This window comes from Lichenostomus cassidix, chromosome 26, assembly GCF_008360975.1.
Source record: "Lichenostomus cassidix isolate B80296 chromosome 26, HeHo_3.0, whole genome shotgun sequence".
NCBI classification, from domain to species: domain Eukaryota; kingdom Metazoa; phylum Chordata; class Aves; order Passeriformes; family Meliphagidae; genus Lichenostomus; species Lichenostomus cassidix.
Window position 1 is genome coordinate 4,261,668 of NC_139506.1, and position 21,786 is coordinate 4,283,453.

Below are 21,786 nucleotides of genomic sequence, written 5' to 3' on the forward strand. Positions count from 1 at the left end.
GTGGCCACCCCGTGCCACCGCGGGGCTTCCTCGTGCCACCGCGGCACTTCCTCGTGTGGAAGGACTTGCCGCGCTGCCTGCAGAGGGACAAAACCCTCCGCGACACAAAACCCTGCCCTGTTCTCCCCGATTCTCCAGGCTCAGCCCCAAACCGGGACTGCCACACCCCACGGGCGAGGCCGGGCCGGGAGCTGTCCTGCTCCGGGGGATCATCCCGAGAATCACCCGTGGGAAAAGAGAACCCCACCACCCTCTGCCAGCCGCGGGTGAAGCCGCTTTGTGGCACGGCGACAGCAGGGACATCTGCGGGGACATCTGCGGGGACATCACCTGTGCTGGGGGCTTAATGGTGAGAAAGTCCAGCTCCTACTCCTCCTATTCCTCCTCTTCCTCACATTCCAGGCTGGATCCGGGCCGGGATTGTCATTTGGGGCGCAGGGAGCCCCACGGAGCCCTGAGCCAGCTCCCCGCCCCGGTTGCACAAGCGGCCCTGCGGCGCGCAAACAATCCCAGCCTGTTTACGGGCTGCGCCGCCATCGGCTCTGCCACCTGCTGCTCCCCGAGCTCCCGCAGCGATTCACCATCTCCTGAGATCCCTCTGCCAGCCCTTCCCTGCCGGGCAGGGCCACCAGCGGTCACCGGTGTCCCCTCAGCGTGGGGACACCGCCCAGGACAGACGGGTCTGGCTCGAGCAGCACCCGGACCTTGGTGTCTTCCAAAGGTCCTTTGGAAGAGCAAATTTGCTTCTGGAGAGGCTGGATGGAGTGGGATGATTTGGGATTTCCTCCCCACGGCCACCCCCCGAGGACTTTGGCCACCAGGGACAGCACCTGGGAGAGAGCTTGGGAGTGAAAATCTCCCTGCTGCAGCTCCTCTGGTCACAACGAGGCCTGGGAGCATCCAAAATCACCTTCCAGCAACCCCAAAATCCCTGGAGAAGCCAAAATCACCTTCCAGCAACCCCAGAATCCCTGGAGCAGCCAAAATCATCTTCCAGCAACCCTCAGAATCCCTGGAGCAGCCAAAACCACCTTCCAGCGACCCCAAAAATCCCTGAGAATGGAGCAGAGAGCCTCTCCAGCACGGCCCGGGGCTCCTGCCAGCACAGAGGGAGATTTGGGGTGAACGGAGGAGAAACAGAGAACCCCTCCTGTGTTTTGAATCCACAGTCATCAATTCGGCCTAAAAACGAATTTTTTTTTCTCCAGTTTCTTTTGCTTGAAGAGCAGAAGGGATGATCCCAAACCCACCGCGCTGCTCCCAGCCCCAATCCCTGCCCCATCCACGCAAGGAAAAGGCACAGATTCCACTCACCCTGCTCTCCCAGGTTTTGGGGACACCCCTCACCCCTAAAGGGGGGTTCAGGCCCTCCCTGCTGCCCAAACCACCCCGGACACGCGGAGCATCCAGCAACCCGAGCCTGAAGCCAAGGTCCTGCTTATCTGCGGCACAAGCATGTCTGGTGATAAGGCCGGGGGTGAGATAAGGCAGCGGCAGCCTCGCCGCTATCAGCAGCCCTTCCTCCAGCCCCGCGCCCCAAGGCTGAGGGGCTCAGAGCCCCCCAGGCGCCCCCCGACATCTCCCCCATCCACCTCTCGCTCTGACGAGGTTCAAAAGATTCATCCCTTTCCCGGCTGATCGCTGCTTGCCGATCAGGCGAATCGTTGATTCGGGGCGGGGGGGAGAGGAATTAAATTAAAAAAAGAAAACAGCAGCAGCCGAAGGAAAAGTGAAACACAAAGCAGGGAGGATAATTTGTCAGGGGAGCCCTGACAGCACCGAGGAGGGGCACAGCCAGCCCGGCCGCGTTAGGCTCTCGCCACAAAAACAGGAATTGCAAATCATCGCTGCTCAGCCGAGCTGAAAGGAGAGCCGCGCCGAGGGAAAATAAACCCGCGGGAGAGAGCGAGGGGAGCGGAATTCACCTGGCGCACACCTGAGCCTTCCTCCACCTCCTCCTCCTCCTCCTCCTCCTCCTCCTCCTCTTCCTCCTTCTCCTCCTCGCTGCGGGCACCGGGGGCTGGGCATCCCCTGACTGCATATCCCAGGAAAAGAGGAGGGAAAGCCACCCCGGAGCGGCTGTAGGGGTCACCCCAAAGAGTGGCCGAGCCCTGGTGGCTGTCCCCTTCTCCTGGGGTGGATTGGCACCCTCGGTGGCATTTCCCGGGATCTCCAGACGGGATGTCCCCGAGCGTGGGGATCCCAAAGCTCGGCTGGGGTTAAAATTGGGGGATTGGAGGGGAAAAAAGACCCAAACACGCCAAAAATCCCCCGTCGAGTGGCATTTTCCTCCCAGCCTCCGTGCCAGGCTGTGAATACCCAGCACCCGCTCTGGCGGCGGGGTTTGACGGGCGCAGAGGGTGGCAGGCAGGGACAGGAGTGGGGACACGCTTGGTGGCTGGCATGGGGTGGCTCCACCCCAGGGACAATGCGGGAGCGGTGGGTCAGGCCAAAGGGGACCGTGCCAGCGGGGTGGCAACCGCCAGGGAGGTGACACCGCCAGCGAGGTGACACTGCTAGCCGGATGACACCGCCAGTGAGGTGACCCTGCCAGTGAGGTGACACCTCAGGGAGGTAACCCTGCCAGTGGGGTGACACCGCCAGCAGGGTGGCACTTCCAGTGAGGTGACACTGCCAGTGAGGTGACACCGCCAGGGAGGTGACCCTGCCAGCGGGGTGACACCTCAGGGAGGTAACCCTGCCAGTGGGGTGACACCGCCAGGGAGGTGACACCGCCAGCAGGGTGGCACTTCCAGTGAGGTGACACTGCCAGTGAAGAGAACCTGCCAGCCAGTGAGGTGACCCTGCCAGTGAGGTGACACCGCCAGGGAGGTGACACCGCCAGTGAGGTGACACTGCCAGTGAGGTGACCCTGCCAGCGGGGTGACACCTCAGGGAGGTAACCCTGCCAGTGAGGTGACACCGCCAGGGAGGTGACCCTGCCAGCGGGGTGACACCGCCAGTGAGGTGACACCGCCAGTGAGGTGACACTGCCAGTGAGGTGACCCTGCCAGCGGGGTGACACCTCAGGGAGGTAACCCTGCCAGTGGGGTGACACCGCCAGGGAGGTGACACCGCCAGCAGGGTGGCACTTCCAGTGAGGTGACACTGCCAGTGAAGTGAACCTGCCAGCCAGTGAGGTGACACCGCCAGGGAGGTGACACTGCCAGGGAGGTGACACCGCCAGGGAGGTGACACCGCCAGTGAGGTGACCCTGCCAGCGGGGCCAAGCGGGGGCGAGGCAGAGGAAATCCCCAGAGCGCCCCGGAGGCAGCGGGGTCGGTGCCAGCGCCGAGAGCAGCCGGGGCACGCTGCCAGGCTGGCACTGGCACCGCGGGGACACGCCACCGCCCAGCGTCCCCAGCGCCACCCGCGGCGAGGGCCGAGCGCAGAGGAGTCCCCTCTCTCCGGACATCGCCCCAAATGTCCCCAGCAGATGTCCCAGGACCCCCGCGACACCCCCGCGGCCACCCCCGCACCCAGCCAGCCCCGCCGGGGCTCGGGGTGCGACACGGCGGGGGCAGCGGGGACAGCCCGGGGCAGGGGAAGCGCTCTGAAGCGCGGCCCTGCCGCAGGACTGCTGCCTCATTAGAGAGCAATTACCGGCTAATTACGCGATGGCAACACCCAAACCCGATCAGGAAATGGGGCTGCCGGGTGCCGGCGGGCGCGCGCGTGCCCGGGCGCACACATCCCACCCCAAAAACCTCGGGAGCTCCCGGGAGCAGGGATAAGCAGGGATGGGACGCGTCACAGGAGGTCACCGGCTCTGATTGCCACTGTGCTGGCTCCGTGCCTCAGTTTCCCTGTTTGAGGTTACACATTCTGCTCCCAGCCTCTCCCCGAGGCATCCGACAGCTCCGTCCCCATCTCTCTGCACCCCAAAATCACCCGCGGTGGCTCTGGCTCGGTGGGCAGCACCCCCATATCCCCATCCCAGAGCTCTCCAGCTGGCACTGGGATGCTCGGGAATGGGAATGGGGTCTGTGCTGTCCCGCTGTCCCTCCTGGGCCTGCCCTTGGTGGCACCTGCAATGGGGTCACACCGCCCAGTGTCACACCAGGGCCAGGACAGCCCTGCTTTCGGCCACCCCATATCCCGTGGCTCCCCAGGGCGGGTGAACTTTAGCCGCACAAATCACATTCCTGCCGGCTTATCTGGGGTGGGCCTGTCTGCAGCCAGAGGCCACCAAGGCCACTGGGGAAAGGGACAGCTCTCCAGGAGAGGCCAGGCGCAGGACTGGACTGTCCCCACCAGCACCCATCGCTCTGCCCCACCATCCCAGCGACCCTCAGGGCGACAGGGCGGGGACATTCGGCCACCGACGGCTGCAGGGCCAAGGTCGCGGCAGGAACAGCTCGAATTGCGGGGAGGGGACGCGGGGGGACAGGGACAGGGACAGGACGCTGATGGCTGGGGAAGGGCCTGGCATTGCGGGCACAGGGAGAGAGAAACGCGAAACGAGCACAACGAGCGCTCCTCGCTGCCCTGCGGGAACTCGTCACCGCTGAGTGTCGCAGCCCTGCGGCCCCGCGGCTCCCCAATTCCTTCATCTCCCTGACAGGCGGCAGAGCAGCCGGAGCTGCGGGCGGCCCCGAGAAAGGTCACTGCGTTTGCACATCCGCAAAACAGGCGTTTAGGAACAGCAACGGAAAGGACGAGGGGGGAGAGAAAAATCCCCCTTTGGCGTGGAAAAGAGGGAGAGCGGCGCAGGGAAAAGCCACCCTGTCCCAGCCCAGGGTCCCCCAGCGCCCCGGGTTTGGCACAGGGCGATGGGCTCGGAAATCATCCGGCAGAGGAGAAATGGGTAGATTTGTATCTCCTGCTTTGCCTGAGCTTTCCGGGCCCCGAGGCTGCGATCGCCTTTTCAGATTCTCCGGAAGAATGAAGGCTGGAAAATCGCTTTCAGTCCATCAAGCAGCTGGCTCGGGGTGGGGATTTGGGGTCCTGCTGTACCCCCGAGCGAGCAGGGAGCAGAGCTGAAGCCCTGCGGTGCTGTGGGACATGAGGGCAGCGGTGCAGCGGGACACGGGGACAGGGGATGGTGGCTCCAGGGGGGGAAAGGGACAGCGGGATGTGGAGCGGGAGCTGAGCCGCCTCCGGACGCACTCCCGGGTGCTCAGGCTGCCCAATTCCAGCCGTGCCCTTTCCAGCGAGGTCTGGCTGCCCCCGGCCTCACCCTGCGCCAGCCCGCCGGGTCCTGAGACGCACAAAATGTCACGACCCTGCTGTCCCCGAGGGATTTTCCGCGGCTGGAAGTGGAGCCATGCAAAGCTGGGGGGATTCACCTCCTGTCACCGCGGAGAGGGGCAGAGCAGGAGGGGAGGATGGGGTGAGACACTGGGACTGGGGAGTGACCGTGCTGAGCCCGCACGGAGCTGCGGCCGGAGCCACCCCCAGCAACCCCGCAGAGCCACCGGAGCTCTTGGGGACTGCTCGGTCCTGGTTGTCCCCAGCCCTGTCCCCATGGGTCACCAGCACCTCATCCCCCACCTCAGCTGCAGCTCAGCACCCACCAGGAAGGGTCTTGGACCTCCAAAACCCTCCTGTGGATCCCTTCCAAATCCTCCTGGACCTCCAAAACCCTCCTTGGAATCATTATTCCGAATGATCTCGGACCTCCAAAACCCTCCTGGGAGTTCCTCCATATCCTCCTGGACCTCCAAAACCCTCCTGGGAGTTCTTCCAAATTATCTCGGACCTCCAAAACCCTCCTTGGAAGCATTATTCCAAATCCTCCTGGACCTCCAAAACCCTCCTTGGAATCATTTTTCCAAATGATCTTGGACCTCCAAAACCCTCCTGGGAGTTCCTCCAAACCCTCCTGGATCTCCAAAACCCTTCTCCGGGTCCCTCCAACCCCTCCTGGTGCCCAGCCCGGGGTGGGGCTGAGGCTGCTGGGGGCAGTGCCAGCGGGATGGAGTTTTCCAGCCGTTCCCCCAGGCCGGGATGCTGTGCCAGGGCTCTGCCATGGGCACAACCCCTCGCCATCCTCCCCTGTCCCCCCTCAGCCACCCGGGCGTGCAGCAGCTCGGCGCTGCAGGTGCTCCGGGAAGTGATGCCGAGCGCAGGGCTCATCCCGCGGGACCGGCCGGGCAGGGCTGGGAGGCGGCCGGGGCTGCCCGACCGGTCCTGGCCGTTCCACCGGAGCCCGACCCACGGCACGGCATCCCCGCGGCTCCGGGGCAGCGCTGCTCCCGGCCCGGCTGCGCACGGACAGGGATCTCCCGTGTCCGTGATCCTCCCACGCCAGGTCCATAATTCCCGTGCTGTATCCACAATTCCCGTGCTGTATCCATAATTCCCATGCTATATCCATAATTCCCGTGCTGTATCCACAATTCCCGTGCTGTATCCACAATTCCCGTGCAGTATCCACAATTCCCGTGCTATATCCATAATTCCCATACTGTATCCACAATTCCCATGCTATATCCACAATTCCCGTGCTATATCCATAATTCCCATACTGTATCCACAATTCCCATACTGTATCCACAATTCCCGTGCTATATCCATAATTCCCATGCTATATCCATAATTCCCATACTATATCCATAATTCCCATACTGTATCCACAATTCCCGTGCTGTATCCATAATTCCCGTGCTATATCCATAATTCCCATGCCGTATCCCTGATCCCCCCGTGCTGTGCCCCCCCAGCCCACCTCCCCATCCCTCCCACGCAGGGTGATCACGGCTGAGCCCAGCTGGCGCTCCCACCGTGCCCTGGAGAAATCCAACAACCACATCCCAATTTCTCCACCTGGATGCGAGGTCCGGGCCTCGCTGTCCCCGAGCCGCCGGAGCTGCTGCCGGCGTTACGTAAGGAGAGCTCGGAGGGGGGAAAACGCCAGCTCGGCGCTCCTGCAGCAGGAGGAGAGCAGCAGCAGCAGCACGAGCGGCAGGAATATGGGTGCCGGAGCAGCGGGAGGACGCGGGAAGCGGCGGGAGGGTGTGGGATGTTCTCCCTGCGCGGTGACAGCCAGGACAAGCTCCAGCCCCGATCGCAGCCCCCCAGGAGTGGGACACGCCGGGGATGGGGAGGGATGGTCCCTGGGGTGGCAGAGGGCAGTGGGATGCCCGGATCAGCTCCTGCCTCCTGCTCCGAGAACAAAGGGATGCTCGGGAAGGCTCCGGCGGCCTCGGAATCCCTGGCGGGGGCTCGGGGGCTCGGAGCAGGGGGTGGGAGATCCTTTGGGGTTTGGAGAAATCCCACAGGCTGGAGGGGTCGGGGTGAGAGACTGGGGGGACACGGTGTGGGGGGATCACGGACACAGGATGAGGGGGATCACGGACACGGCCCGGGAATTGTGGATAGAGGATAGGGGGGATCACGGACACGGCGTGGCGTGGGGAGATCACGGACACGGCACCGGAATTATGGACACGGCACCGGAATTATGGACACGACACGGGAATCATGGACACGACACGGGAATTACGGACCCCGCACGGGGGGATCACGGACCCGGCCCACCCCCGAGCTCCCAGCCCATCCCCGGCCCGCGGGGTGTGCGGAGCAGGGCGTCTGTCGCCGAGCTGCCAAACACACACAAAAGGCGTCTCATTATCCCCTAATTAGTGCCTTGCCAGCTCCTGCAATTAACACCCGTGCAGGCGGCTGTTGTTGAGGTAAACAGAGCGTTCGGAGCGCCCTGGAGAGCCGGGGGTCCTGGCGGGGTGCAGACCACCCAGGGGCCGAGGCTAGAGGGAGAGCTGGGCGGGGAACAGGGACACTTTCCACTATCCCAGGTCACTCCAAGCCCCGTCCAGCCTGGCCTTGGACACTGCCAGGGATCCAGGGACAGCCACAGCCTCTCTGGGAAATCCATTCCAGGGCCTCCCCACCCTCCCAGGGAACAATTCCTTCCCAAAATCCCATCCATCCCTGCCCTCTGGCAGTGGGAAGCCATTCCCTGTGTCCTGTCCCTCCAGGCCTTTGTCCCCAGTCCCTCTCCAGCTCTCCCGGAGCCCCTTTAGGCCCTGGAAAGGGTTCTAAGATCTCCCTGGAGCCTTCTCTTCCCCAAGTGAACACCCTCAGCTCTCCCAGCCTGGCTCCAAGCAGCCCTTGGAGCATCTTCTTGACCTCTGGACTCGCTCCAGCAGCTCCACTTTCTCCCAAAACGAGCCCATGAGTCAGGAGCGGGCAGGGTTGGACTCCAGGCCTCCTGTCCATCCCCAAACCCCACGTCCTCCTGCACAGCCAGGTGTTTATTCCTGGGAAACATCAAAGGGATCGCCCAGGTCTTAAATGGCCTTTCCCCGCCTGACCCAGAAACGCGGATCAAGAGCTGCCTCATCCCTTAATTGAGAAGTTGGTGACTTTGAATCTTTATTAAAGAGCTTTGGTGAATTCGCAGATTAAGGCCACAACCGGCCACTGTGCCACCAGCCAGCCTCACTGCCTGCCACCATCCAACCTGATTCCCTGCATGCCAGCGCCGGAGCCACCTCGCCCTGCAGCCGCTGCTCCGGAGCCTTTTCCCTGCTCCAGCCGGGCTCTGGATGAGCCCTGAGAGAGCTCCGGATGAGCCCTGAGAGAGCTCCCTGTGCTTTTTTTCCAGTAAAAACTGGAATCAAACGATAAAAACCAGCAGAGCACCGATTTGCTCGCACAGAACAACCCATTCCCAAGGTATTTTCCAGCTGGGGATGGTGGAAGGAGCAGGCAGGGCTGGAAGGAGGACTCCACATTTCCCCTTCCCTTCCCTTCCTCCCTCTGCCTGGAGATTTCCCTACCCGTGCCCTGAGCTCCTCGGCAGTGCCAGGAAAAACAGGGATGTTTTGGAGCTCGGGGCAGCGGGAAGGGGCTGCCGGCAGGGCAGGACTTCCCCCGGTGGGCGTAGAGCTGCGAACGCTGGGGAGCAGCGAGGCTGGAGAGCAGGCAGCGCGCTCCTCGAGGCGCTATTCCTGCTGCTGCTGCTGCGGATTAGCATGTTTTCCAAGGAAAACAGGAGTGGGGGATGTTACTACCAACGCCTGGAGAGAGAGGGAGAGAGGAGCAGCAGCGGAGATGGAGCTGAGCGCTCCCTTCCGGACAAGCTTTGGGAGAAATCCTCAGCCCAGCCGATTTTGGGGGGACAGATGGAGCAAGGAATAACCTCCAGCCCTGCCTGGCTGCTTCAGGAGGCCTCGGGGGGATTAAAACCCCCCTGAGTGCCCAGCTGGGGTGGGTTTGGAGCCCGAGGCCAGGCCTGGCGGTGGTGTGAGGGGTGTGGGCAGCCCGACATGGGCACACACACGTGGACACGCATGTACACACATGTGCACGCTCACCGTGTCACAGTGACCCACAGCCAGGGCCGCGCTGCTGTCCCTTGTCCCTTCCCCGCTGGTCAGCAGTGCCCTCGCGGCGTTGGCACCTGGCACCTCACCCAGGCCGTGCCAGCCGTGTCCTTCACCCCGCTGCCCGTCCCTCCTCTGCCTCGTCCTCGCCAGCCCGGCGGCTGCTCCCGCCGGTTTCTATGGGAACTCGGCAGGAAAACACGGTTTGCAGCGCCAGCCCGATGCCAGCCGTCACCCTGTCACTGTCACCCTGTCACTGCCTCTGCCGCGGGCACCTCTGCGCCTGGCGCTGCCTGGACACCTGGGGTCCCCTGGCCATGGTTCCTGTCCCCTGTGGGACGGGGTGGTGGCACCCAGCAGGGCGCTGGTGGCCCAGTGTGGCAGGATGGGTGCCAGGGGGTGCCCATGGTGGGGTGGGGGTGAGGGGCTGCTCCCCCCAGGCCCAGCCTGTCCCGGCTTTGTGCTTCCCATGGGATTCTTAGCTCAGGAATTTTAAAGCCCCGGCCAGCCCTTCTCTAGGAGCCCTGATCCCGGCTCAGGGTCCCCAAGGGGGTGGCTCAGGGTGGGTGACAGGCCCGGGTGTCCCCAAGCACGGCTCTGCCAGGCGGAGGAGGGAAGGAGCTGCCTCGGGAAGGGAAGGGGACAAGAGGGACAGCGCAGGTTGGGACAGGATTATCCTTTCCCCACGAGGGAATTGCCAGCAGCATCCAGGGGAGGATCAGGAGGAGCCACACCGAGCCTGGCTGGAATTCCCGGGACAAGCTGCAGCCCCAGCTCAGCCCGGGGGATGAGTGGGATTCACGGAGGGATTCACGGCAGGATTCATGGAGAGATTCGTGGAGAGATTCACGGCGGGATGCTAGCAGGATTCATGGAGGGATTCATGGCGGGATTCTCAGAGAGATGCTCGGCGGGATTCATGGAGGGATTCACGGCGGGGTGCACAGTGGGATTCACCGAGGGATTCACGGCAGGATTCACGGCAGGATTCATGGAGGGATTCACGGAGGGATTCACGGCAGGATTCACGGCGGGATTCACGGCGGGATTCACGGAGGGCTGCAGGCGCTCCCGCAGACGAGCACGAGTGGGAGAAAGCAGCGGGACGCTGCCGATGCCCGGCTGCAGAGCCGCCCGCAGCGCCGCACCAGCCTGGAGGGATGAATCCTGCAGCAAACGGCTCCCTCCTCCAGTGCCGGCCCTCCCCGCAGCCCGGGATGGCCACCGGCCCCCTCCGCGCCGCCTTGGCCGCACGCAGGGATTACGGAGCGGCTCCCGCGGCCATCTGGAGCGGGGGGCTGCCCCCCTGCACCCAAGGGAGCGCGGCCCCGGGGGATGGCGGGGCCAGGTGGCGCGGATGGCTCCGAGAGCACGGCACGGAGCCCGCCGAGGGTGATGGAGTGACCGGAACCCCCCGGACGGCGGTCAGCAGTGGGGTCCGCGGCCAGCCCCGGGGGCAGGCCGGTCCGGCCGCTTCCGCCGGGCTTTAATAGACTCGTGGCGTATGAACATCCCCATCATGTGATGGAGCACAGGCTGCTTCCCTGCGATCGCCGAGCGGCGCAACAAAGCTGCGATTGAGGGCTCGGGGCAGCGGCTGCGGCTCGCCCGTCTCCGGTACCGCCAGACACCCCCCGGTGCAGGGGGAACGCGCAGCGCTGCCTTCCTCCCGGCCCGCGAGGAGGAGGAGGAGGAGGAGGAGGATGGATGGCTCTGCGCTCGCGGCAGGCAGCGAAAGGAGCCGCGGAGCCAAGCGGAGGTCTCGGGTTCCCTGGGAAGCGCCAGACGACATCGCTCAGCTCCATCCATCACCTCCCGGCCCCGGCGCGGGGGTTGGGGGTTCGGCCCTGCCGAGCCCCGCTTCACCAGGATGGGGTTTGGGGGGCTGAGGCAGCCAACAGTGGGGCTTTTCCGAAGCCCCGGCGCTGCTCTGCCCTGCACGGAGTCGGGGCCAAGCCTGGGGGTCCCAGCCCGAGGGGTCCCAGCCCGCAGCCTTTGGGGTTTTGGGGACACGAACCAGCGCGCAGCGCACAAACAACGGCGGGGACAGCTTGGGAGGGGGACACTTGTCACCCCAAAGCTCGACACGAGGGGCAGGGGGTGCAGGGACAGCCCGGGGGGTGGCGACCCCACATCGCGCCCCGCTCTGCCCATGAGGCCGGAGCGCAGCCACCCCCTTTCCCTAAAAGAGCCCCCCCAGCACCATGAGGGGATCCGCGTCCCCCGCGAGGAGGAGGAGGAGGAGGAAGAGCGGGAGGAAGAGGAGGAGGAGGAGGAGGAGGAGGAAGGGAGCCGCGCCGGAGGCACTCACCGTGCGGGGCGGGCAGCCGCCGGTCCCCCCCCGCTGCCTACGGGCGCTGCATCCTCCCGGCCATCGGCAGCCCGAGCCCGAGCCCCAGCCGGAGCCGCAGCCGGAGCTGGGCATGCTCGGGGGCCACCGAGCGGCACGTGACGCCGGGCTGGCACCGAGCGGGGCGGGGGGGCCGCGCCGCCCCCACCGCCCCCCACCTCCGCAGCCCCCGGGAGGACAGCCCCGAACGCCCCCGGTGCCGCACCGAGGGGAGCCGCGACCCCGCGATGGGCTGAGCCGCGCTGCCCACCCCTCACCCCGCGCACACCCCCTGCATCCCGGGGGGACGGGGGGATCGCGCTGCTCCCGCATCCCAGAGCCTGCGGCGACAGCCGGGACCCGCGTTCCAGCGGCGGGGACACGGAGGGGAGAGCACTCCCGGTGTTGGAGGGACAGAGAGGATCCTGCTCCCTTCCCCGCATCCCAAAATCCTGGATCCTGCATCCCCACTGCATCCCAGCATTGGGGGGACAGCGCTCCCTGCTCATCCCAGCACTGCGATGGGGACAGAGATGTCCCAGAGTGCACCGAGGGGACAGCCACGACATCCCCGGGAGCTCTTCTCCCTGGGGATCCTGCATCTCCCGGGAAAGGGGAACCCCTTCGGTCCCAGCCAGGCCGTGGAACCCTCTGGAGCGGGGCGGGCAGCTCTGTCCCCGGGAGGGAGTGGATGGGCAGCAGGACAGCTCCCAGCTGTGCCCAGGGGGGTGGCAGGACCCTGTCCCGGCCCGGTGGCTCCCGGCGACACTGGCACTGCAGATTGCAGCCCCGGAGCGATGGCAGCGTGCCCCGATCCACGGCCCTGTCCTCATTCTGCTGTCACAGCTGCCAGGCCCCTGGTGGCACCCAGCGGGGCACCCTGCCTGCACCCCCTGGGGCTCAGAGCCCTCAGGGATTGTCCCCCCTCGGTGTGGGGACAGACAGGCGCTCCGTGAAGGGAAAACCACCCTTGATCCTATAATCCCCCATTAGCCAGGGGCTTTAGGGCCAGGCAGGGGGGTGGCTTTCACTGGATGTCCCCTGTGTCCCCCCACAGCGGCGGGTGACACCTTCCCTCCCTGCCAGCCCACAGCAGGACCCCAAAATTGCAGCTGTCCCCTCCCCAAGGCCACTGTCCTCCTGCAGGCAGAGCTGGGGTCGGATTGGGATGAAAAAATCCCTTTTCCAGGCATTGCTTCCCACGGGAACACCCGGATGGGGCGCTGGGAGCTGCCCTGCCCCACTCCGGGCTGGGGGTGTCCAGCATCCCCTGGAGCTTCCCTTCTCCACAGCCGGGCCCTGTGCCACATCCAGGGGACAACAGCCACCACTCGGTCCCCTGGTGGGGCTGCAGGACCTTTCCCCAGCCCTGGCCTGGTGGCTGCCACCTTCCAGCCCCACTCCCTGCTCTGCTGGGACGTTCCCAGGAGCTGTGGGGCTCGGGGAAGGTGGTTCTTGCCCCAGAGGAGGCACAACACAACTCCAACATGACCGGGAGGCTCCCGGAGCATCCCCAGCCCCATTCCCTGCTCCGCTGTGACATTCCCAGAGGCTGTGGGGCACAGGGAAGGTGGTCCCTGACCCGGAGGACACAACTCCAGACCCACCGGGAGGCTCCTGGAGCATCCCCAGCCCCACTTCCTGCTCTGCTGTGACATTCCCAGGAGCTCTGGTGCACAGGGAAGGTGGTCCCTGACCCGGAGGAGGCACAACACAACTCCAGACCCACCGGGAGGCTCCCAAAGCAGCCCCAGCCCCACTCCCTGCTCTGTTGTGACATTCCCAGGTCCTGGGGCACACAGGGAAGGTGGTCCCTGCTCCAGAGGAGGCACAACACAACTCCAACCCCACCGGGAGACTCCCAGAGCAGCCCCAGGGCCATTCCCTGAACCACTGTGACATTTCCAGGCTTTGGGGCACGCAGGGAAGGTGGTCCCTGACCCGGAGGACACAACCCCAGCCCCACTCCCGGCCCCCTCCGGGGCTGCCTGAAGGACACCTGGTCTCCGCAGCCCAGATTAGAGCGGCTAATCCCTGCGCTCTGCTCCAGCCCGCCTCGGGATCTTTGCTCTCGCCGGGTTTTTATTGCCGTCTGGGCACACGGGGAAAGCTGCGGGTGCCAGATAGGGACGGGCTGGGCTCAAAGATCCCGTCTGGAGCAGCCTCACCCCGCAGGACCCGGAGCCCCACGCCAGGCGAGGCACAGCCTGCAGCTCCCAGCCTGTCTAGACACCCGAAATCGCCTCGCCGCGGCCCCGATCGCAGCACTGGAGGCAAGGACGGGGCAGCAGGGAATGGGGAACAACGCGCCGGGATGAACCGGGAGCAGCGCCTGCGGCTGCAGCCTCCCGGAGCGCCGCTCCTGCTGCTGCCTCTGCCCGGCCAGCACAGCCAGCTCCGTGCCCCGGGGACCCTCGGCGTCACCGAGCTGCTTCCCGGGAGCTCCGGGAAGTCCCCACGGGCTCCGGGGGATGTTTCCCCGCGGGGTGACGCGGGGCAGGGGGCGGTTGGTTCACCCACGCCGCCCCGGAGCTCCCGGAGGCTCCGAGGAGAATTTTGCATCCGGGACGGGACAGGAGCTCCAGGTGCAGAGCCCAGAGCTGGGGCTGCTCCCTCCTCATCCCTGCGGGGAGCAGCCCGGCGATGGAAAAGCTTCTCCCCTCCGCGTCCCCTTCCCACTTACTTGATGAAGTAGAGGCCGCCGTGCATGGTCGTGTCCACCTCCCAGCCTCGGGGCAGCCCTGCGGGGACAGGCCAGCAGCGGGGTCACCCTCCCTGCCCTCCCCGGTGTCACAGCAGGGCCCCAGAGTCACCTCCCTGCCCTCTCCGGTGTCACAGCAGGGCCCCAGGGTCACCTCCCTGCCCTCCCCTGGGAGGAACCCCTGGGGAAGGGCAGGATCGTTCAGGCAGGGATTGAGGGGTGATGGTGACATTTTATCCCGCAGTGGTTGACTCTCAAGACACCCAAAATGCAATTTTTGAGGAGTTTGAGGTCACTCCCCATCAGCAGCAGAGAGCACGGGAGGAAAGGGAAAATCCCCCAGGAATCTCCGCAGCTGGAAAACCCACACTGGGGAGAGACAGCATCACCTCGCACCGACCCCACAACCCTCCCCAGCTGCACACAGCTCCTGCTGGACGTCTCCTTTGCATCTGAGCTTTTTTTTTGGCAGCTTTTGGGGGTCTCCTTTGCATTGCTGGGGGATTTCGCTCCGAAATTCCCCATCCTGACCCCACGAGAGCCGGGAGTGAGCCTCACCTGCACAGGAGAAGTGGCCGCTCTGGATGGAGTAGCCTGTGCCCGGGTGCACCCAGCTCGTGGATTTGGTGTCGTCGCTGCACGAGGGACAAGGACAGGGGCTGTCAGCACCCCCGGGGGGCTCAGGAGACCCTTCCCACCCCGGAGAGATTCTCCAGGCATAGGAGGGGACTTTAGCGACAGAGGTGGCCTCGAGAAGGAGGAAACGGGATGAAAGCAGAGGCGGTTGTGCCATAGCAGACGTGCAGCACGTGGCACCTCTTGTCGCCAGCCCAAACCGAGCCCCCCGCAGCCCCCCAGCCACGCACCGAGCTACCCTCACCCCCAGCTCAGCCCCCTCCCCACCCCAGCCCGGCTCCGGGCAGCTCCCTACTCGATGAAGAAGATTCTCCCGTCGCCGCACACGCCGTAGGTCCACCTGCCCGGCAGGTCCAGCCAGTCGATGTCATCCCCCATGGGGGTGGCACGGGGGGCTCGGGCACGGCGCAGCCCCGCGCTGCCAGCCGGGACGAGCCCGGCTCGGGAAGTGCCCGGCGACAAGTGGCGGTCCCTCCCCAGGAGCAAAGGCTGGGCTCAGCCCTTCCACCCCGGCTCTGTTTGCAGCAAATAACCCGGGAGGGAGGGAAAAGGGAAAAAAAAAAAATTCCCGACCAAACCCATGGAGTTTAACCCCCTCGCAGCCGCGGTGCGCAGGGCACCCTCCCCATGACTCTCCAGGGCCAGCCTGCACTGCCTACTGCTTCCTGCACTGCCTACTCGCTGTAATTACCGTCAATTAACTCGAGGTGAGTAATTATGGAGTTGTTACTTCCCTCTCCTGTTCGTTTGGAACAATGTCGGATTCTTCTGGCCCGTCTGATCTCGCAGCCAAGCCGTATGTAGGGCACCGTGATGATTATCTGCGGCACTTTTGGGGTTGCCCACTGGGTATTTTCTCTCCGAGCCGTCAATTAAAAGTCTTTTAAGGCCGAAGGTGGGGTCTGGGAGGCACCTGGGCCGCTGATTGAAGCACACAATTTGCTCTCCTGGCTCGGCGGCGCCTTTCAAAGCCTCTCGTGGCACCAGGAGGCTCGGGAGAGGTGGGAAAAGAAGTTTATTCCCAAAGCAGGGAGGAATTTAGGATCGTTAAGTTGGAAAAGACCTCCGAGCTCGAGTTCAGCCTCTGACCGAGCACCTAAAGCATTCCGGGATTTCTCCTGCTGGGCTGAAACTCCACATCACAGCAGCTCCCCGGCAGGATTTGGGGAAACCAGTTCCCCGAAAGCTTTTCCCGGAGTTCTTTGAACCACCGGGGGAGAAAAACGTGTCTGGTTGGTCCTGTTGGGAGAGCAGCCGATGGGACCCTGGTGCTGCCACCGTCCTGGGTATCATTTCACCTGGAAAAGCTCCATTTCCTGGATAATGGGAATTGTTTCAGCTGGAGAAGCTCCATTCCCTGGATAATGGGAATTGTTTCATTGGAAAAGTTCCATTCCCTGGATACTGGGAATTGTTTTGCCTGGAAAATCTCCATTGCCTGAGTCCTGGCTATTGTTTCACCCAGAAAATCTCAATTTCCTGGATACTGGGAATTGTTTCACCTGGAAAATCTCCATTTCCTGGGACTTGGGTATTGTTTCACCCTGAAAATCTGCATTCTCTGGGTCGTGGGCATTGTTTGACCTGGAAAAGCTCCATTACCTCGGTCCTGGGCATTGTCTGACCTGGAAATCTCCATTCTCTGGGTCTTGGGCAGGGTTTCACCTGGAATATCTCCACTTCCTGGGTCCTGGGCATTGTTTCACATGGAAATCTCCATTTCCTGGGGGAAATACTTGGCTGCAATCCATGGGGGAAGCTCGTGCATACCCCGGGTTGTGAGCTGGGGGTGGTGAGCACATCCTCAAACCCCCACGGTTGCAATCCTGGGGGGTTCAGAGCCAAAAAATCCACAGAAATTTTCAGGAGGTCAGGCTCTCTGCCTGGGTTTGGGTTGGCCCCGGTCCAAAGCCACACCGGGGAGTTGCCACCCTCTTTATCACATCACCAAACCTCGCTCACCACCCCATTCCCGGCCAGGGGAAACTCCCTGATGCACCCCGAGATTGGGGAGGTCACGGCAGGGTCAAAACCCAGGGTCAAAACTCCAGAGCCAAACCGCAGCCAGGGATTCCTCAGGAATGCTGCTGCATCCCAGGACAACCCCAAATCCGGCCCCACACACAAAATTTTCCATCGTGGTTTTGGGGAAACCCAGGCTGGAGATGGTTTGGGGCAGGAATGGTTTTAGGAAGTTCCTAAAGTGCCCTTTGACCGTGAATATTCCCTCATTTTTCCATGGGAATTGATGGGAATGGGCTCACCAGGAATATGGGGAAGGAGGAGGAGCTGCTGCAGACCTGGGATGAACCACGCTGAGGTTCTTGGAGGATCTCTGCAGGATCTTCAGCCAACAACCTCGAGCAGCTCCAGGCTCTCTCCTGCCAGGTGAAAAAATCGGCTTTTTATTGCTTCCCACAAGGGAATTTTCGCCCGGTGTTTACTTCTATCTTAATCCAGTGGAAATTCAACAGGGAAATACCAGCGGGGCTTTTTGTTTTCATGGAATTCCAGACTGGTTTGGGTGGGAAGGAACCTTAAAGCTCACCCAGTGCCACAGGGACACTTCCCATTATCCCAGGTTGGACACTGATGACAGTTTGGGGACAAAGATTTTGCTCCCAACACCGAAATCCCCACGGAAAAGCCACCAGCAGCCACCTCCTGCTCCATCCCCACCATTCCAAGCCTCCAAGGCACGGTGGGACCAGGAAAACAAAGGGATGGAAGCACCTGGAAAAGGGACTTGTGACACCGCTGTGAGCCAGCCGGTGGCGGTGACCCCACCGAGGGACACAAAGGACATTTCCTGCTGGAAGCTCCGGCTCAGGCGGCAGGAATGTCGCAGAACCGGGCGCTGCTCCGCACAAAGGGGCGGGTGTTGCTCCCGCCCTGGATTTTCCCATCCCAAGGCTCATCCCGAGGATGGGAGGGGCGGCTGGGAGGGGGCGTCACCTTGGGGACAACCTCAGCGGGGGCGGTGGCCTCGGAGCGGCGCGGGCTGAGAACTGAGAACGGTTCTGGCACCACCTCCTGGACAAAAGATTCCCGGGGAAAAAACCACCAGGAATGTGGCTGGAGAGCAAGGGCAGGTGCTGCCAGGGGTCCCAGCTGATGTCCCCCAAGACGGGCGTTGTCCCCTCTTTGACTGGAATCATGGAATGGTTTGGATTGGGAGGGAGCTTCAGGATCGTCCTTAGGGAAGGAAGACACGTTCCACTATCCCAGGGTGCTCCAATCCCCATCCAAACCGGCCTTGGACGTTCCCAGGGATGGGGCAGCCATTGTTTCCCTGGATAACTCATACCAGGGCCTCCTCAGCCTGTCCTTGTCCCTCAAAGTGTCCTCTCCTCCCTCCTCTTCCTCCCCCTGCTCCAGGCTCCCAGCTGGGAACAGCACAGCGCCAATCCCGGGCTGTTTGCTCCCTCCTGGCAATCCCAGCTGGATCACAGAAATCAGGAATCACCCCAGGTGAACGGGAGATGCTGAGAAAAAACCAGAATTGCCTCCTGTTCTTTACTCCTGGTTGTAAATTCCTTGTAATTTGGTGGATGGTGGCAGGGAACGCTGCTCCCTGGCTGCTTCCCGGTGGGAATGCTGGAGCCTGGGAGCAGATGTTTATCAGCCTCTTATCCCAGCGACACACTCAGCACCAGGAACATCCAGCCGGGAACTCCGAGCCCTGGTTTCCATAGCTCCCGGAATCCAGGGTGGAGAGATGCCAGGGAAACATCCTTCCAGCAAAACATCCTTACAGAAAAACATCCTTCCAGCAAAACATCCTTCCAGCTCTGCCAGTGGAATCTTTTCCACCTGGCTCTGCTTCCCGCTTTGCCAGCACCTTGTTCAACCTCAAATCCATCCAAAATTATCCCAGCAAGCTGGAACAGCCCGGGGTGAGGCGTGGGGAGCATGGGAAGGGTCGGGAAGAGGTGCTGAATCCAAATGTCCTGCTGGGGTTTTGTTCCCTCCCGGCACAAAGAGGGAGCTGGGCTTGGATCCCAGGATCCCAAAATCCCAGTGTTCCAGCTGCTGGCAGCCAGAGCTGTGCTCTGCATGCAGAAAGGGTGAGGTTGGCAGGGATTTGGTGCTCCTGGGGAGCTTTTCTGTTGGGATAGGGATGGGGGGAAGGAGGAGAGGAGAGGAGAGGAGAGGAGAGGAGAGGAGAGGAGAGGAGAGGAGAGGAGAGGAGAGGAGAGGAGAGGAGAGGAGAGGAGAGGAGAGGAGAGGAGAGGAGAGGAGAGGAGAGGAGAGGAGAGGAGAGGAAGAGGAGAGGAAGAAGGAGAGGAAGAAGGAGAGGAAGAAGGAGAGGAAGAAGAGAGGAAGAAGGAGAGGAAGAAGGAGAGGAAGAAGGAGAGGAAGAAGGAGAGGAAGAAGGAGAGGAAGAAGGAGAGGAAGAAGGAGAGGAAGAAGGAGAGGAAGAAGGAGAGGAAGAAGGAGAGGAAGAAGAGAGGAAGAAGGAGAGGAAGAAGGAGAGGAAGAAGGAGAGGAAGAAGGAGGGAAGAAGGAGAGGAAGAAGGAGAGGAAGAAGGAGAGGAAGAAGGAGAGGAAGAAGGAGAGGAAGAAGGAGAGGAAGAAGGAGAGGAAGAAGGAGAGGAAGAAGGAGAGGAAGAAGGAGAGGAAGAAGGAGAGGAAGAAGGAGAGGAAGAAGGAGAGGAAGAAGGAGAGGAAGAAGGAGAGGAAGAAGGAGAGGAAGAAGGAGAGGAAGAAGGAGAGGAAGAAGGAGAGGAAGAAGGAGAGGAAGAAGGAGAGGAAGAAGGAGAGGAAGAAGGAGAGGAAGAAGGAGAGGAAGAAGGAGAGGAAGAAGGAGAGGAAGAAGGAGAGGAAGAAGGAGAGGAAGAAGGAGAGGAAGAAGGAGAGGAAGAAGGAGAGGAAGAAGGAGAGGAAGAAGGAGAGGAAGAAGGAGAGGAAGAAGGAGAGGAAGAAGGAGAGGAAGAAGGAGAGGAAGAAGGAGAGGAAGAAGCTCCAGGGGCACATTCCCACAGCCTGAGGTTTTGCTGGATTAAAGATGAGGTTCAGATGGGATATTGGGATGGAATTCCCAGAGAAGCTGTAGCTGCTCTGTCCCTGGAAATGCCAGGAGGTACCTGGGATAGTGGAAAGAGTGGCACTGAGGGATCTTCAAAGTCTCTCCCAACCCAAACCATTCCACGATATTTTTGTCAGGAAGCAGCAAACCTAGTGAGCAACAGGAAGGTGGAGAGGACAGTTCACGTGTCCCCAAAAATTCCATGTGCATCCCAAAAAACCCAGGCAAGGAAAGCAGCACCCATCCAAGGGGAGAGTTTTTATCCCAGCATCATCCAGAGGGCAGATGGATCCTCCTAACACATCCAATCCTTTATTCCCTCAGGACTAAACCCATCTTTTCCATGGCTTTATCCCCCTAAACAACCAAAATAAACCTTGGATTAAATCCCAAAGCTGGGCTCTCCCTGGAATGGGGCAGAATTCCTTGTCTCCGCCTCCCAGCTGGGAAAAAACTGCTTTTTTTGGGATCAAACCAGCTCCCCAGCACCACGAATTTACAAACCAGCAGCTCAGGGACTCCAACAAAAGAGTTCCTGGCTCCTGTGGAGAAACTGCAGCTCTAGAAAAGGAATTATTCTCCTCCAAGTGCAGCCTGGTGCTGATGGGATAAAGAATTCCCAGCAGGATTGGTGAGTTCCAGATGGCAGCTGGATGTGCTGCCAAGCCCAGGGAAGCTTTCCCTTCCTGCACTCAAAATTGTGCCACTTTCCAGCTTTTTCCCAGCATGGAGAAATCCCAAGGTTCGTTTTTAGGCTGATTTTAGAGGCAGCAGATTATTTAGAGTTTAAAAATTCATTTTCCACGTATTTGGCTTTTTTTTTTTCAAGATTACTGAAGGAATTTCTGGTTTTTCCTTCACAAAAGGAAAAATATTCCATGGAAAACTCTGGGAAAATCCAGTTTGTGCCTCCAGGTAGGATTAACCCCTAATTTTTGGGACACAAAGCCCTTCCAGCCAGAATTCCAGGAATTCTGTCTTCCCAGGATTCCCAAAATTATGGAATTCCCTCCTCTAAAAACCACAGAATAATGGAATTCCCTCCTCTAAAGCACAGCTTTCCACAAACAAGAAATCCCTGCATTTCCCCCAAATTCCTCCCCCAAATCCACCCAAATTTATCTTGCAAATCTCTTTATTCCAACGCACAGATTAGTCCTGAATAGTTTCTTATGTACAGAAATAGAACTTTAGGTAGAAAAAACCCAACCAAGAGGACACAAATCAAGGAAAAAAAAAAACCCATAGAAAGCCAATCCAACTTTTTTTTTTCCCCCCAAAAATGATACAAAAATAAAATCTGCTGATCACAGTTTTGATTTAAAAAGCCTTCCAAGCGTTGTTTTCACTGCCTCAACCCCACAAATGGACATAATTTTTAGGGATTTTTTAGGGAAAAAGGAGACAGAGAGATTTGGGGTGTTTATGGATGGATTTAGTGTGAATTTCATCCCATTTTCTGCTGGAAAAATGGGAATTTGGGGAGGGAAAAAAGCTCCTCCAAGCAGTAGGAATGCTGGAAAAGCTGTGTTGTTTTCACTGCCTCAACCCACAAATGGACATAGAATTTTTAGGGATTTTTTAGGGAAAAAGGAGATAGAGAGATTTGGGGTGTTCAGGGATGGATTTAGTGTGAATTTCATCCCATTTTCTGCTGGGAAAACGGGAATTTGGGGAGGGAAAAAAGCTCCTCCAAGCAGTAGGAATGCTGGATGGATAAAAAAATTCATTTTTTCCAAGGTTTCAACCCTTTGGAAGCAGCAGCTGTTCGTTAATTTAGCTCCAATTAATCAAATTTTTT

The 21,786-nt window shown here is 61.1% G+C and overlaps 1 protein-coding gene across 11 annotated transcripts in view; it reads right to left on the reverse strand.

Annotated features, from left to right (window-relative positions):
• PLEKHA6 (pleckstrin homology domain containing A6) overlaps positions 1–16,039 on the reverse strand; it is a 51,264-nt gene extending 35,225 nt beyond the window's left edge. For 4 of the 11 annotated variants that reach the window (XM_085082858.1, XM_085082857.1, XM_085082864.1 and 1 more), the window contains exons 1-3: positions 15,252–15,484; positions 14,879–14,955; positions 14,303–14,360 (exon numbers count right to left, since the gene is read on the reverse strand). In XM_085082858.1, coding sequence (XP_084938984.1) covers positions 14,303–14,360; positions 14,879–14,955; positions 15,252–15,334 — 218 coding nt within the window. In that variant the 5' untranslated portion in view covers positions 15,335–15,484. Of the gene's footprint in view, positions 1–11,601; positions 11,726–14,302; positions 14,361–14,878; positions 14,956–15,251; positions 15,486–15,647 lie in introns of those variants that run through there. The other 7 variants (XM_085082869.1, XM_085082862.1, XM_085082860.1 and 4 more) reach the window with 4 other exon arrangements.
• Between the last annotated feature and the right edge of the window lie 5,747 nt (positions 16,040–21,786).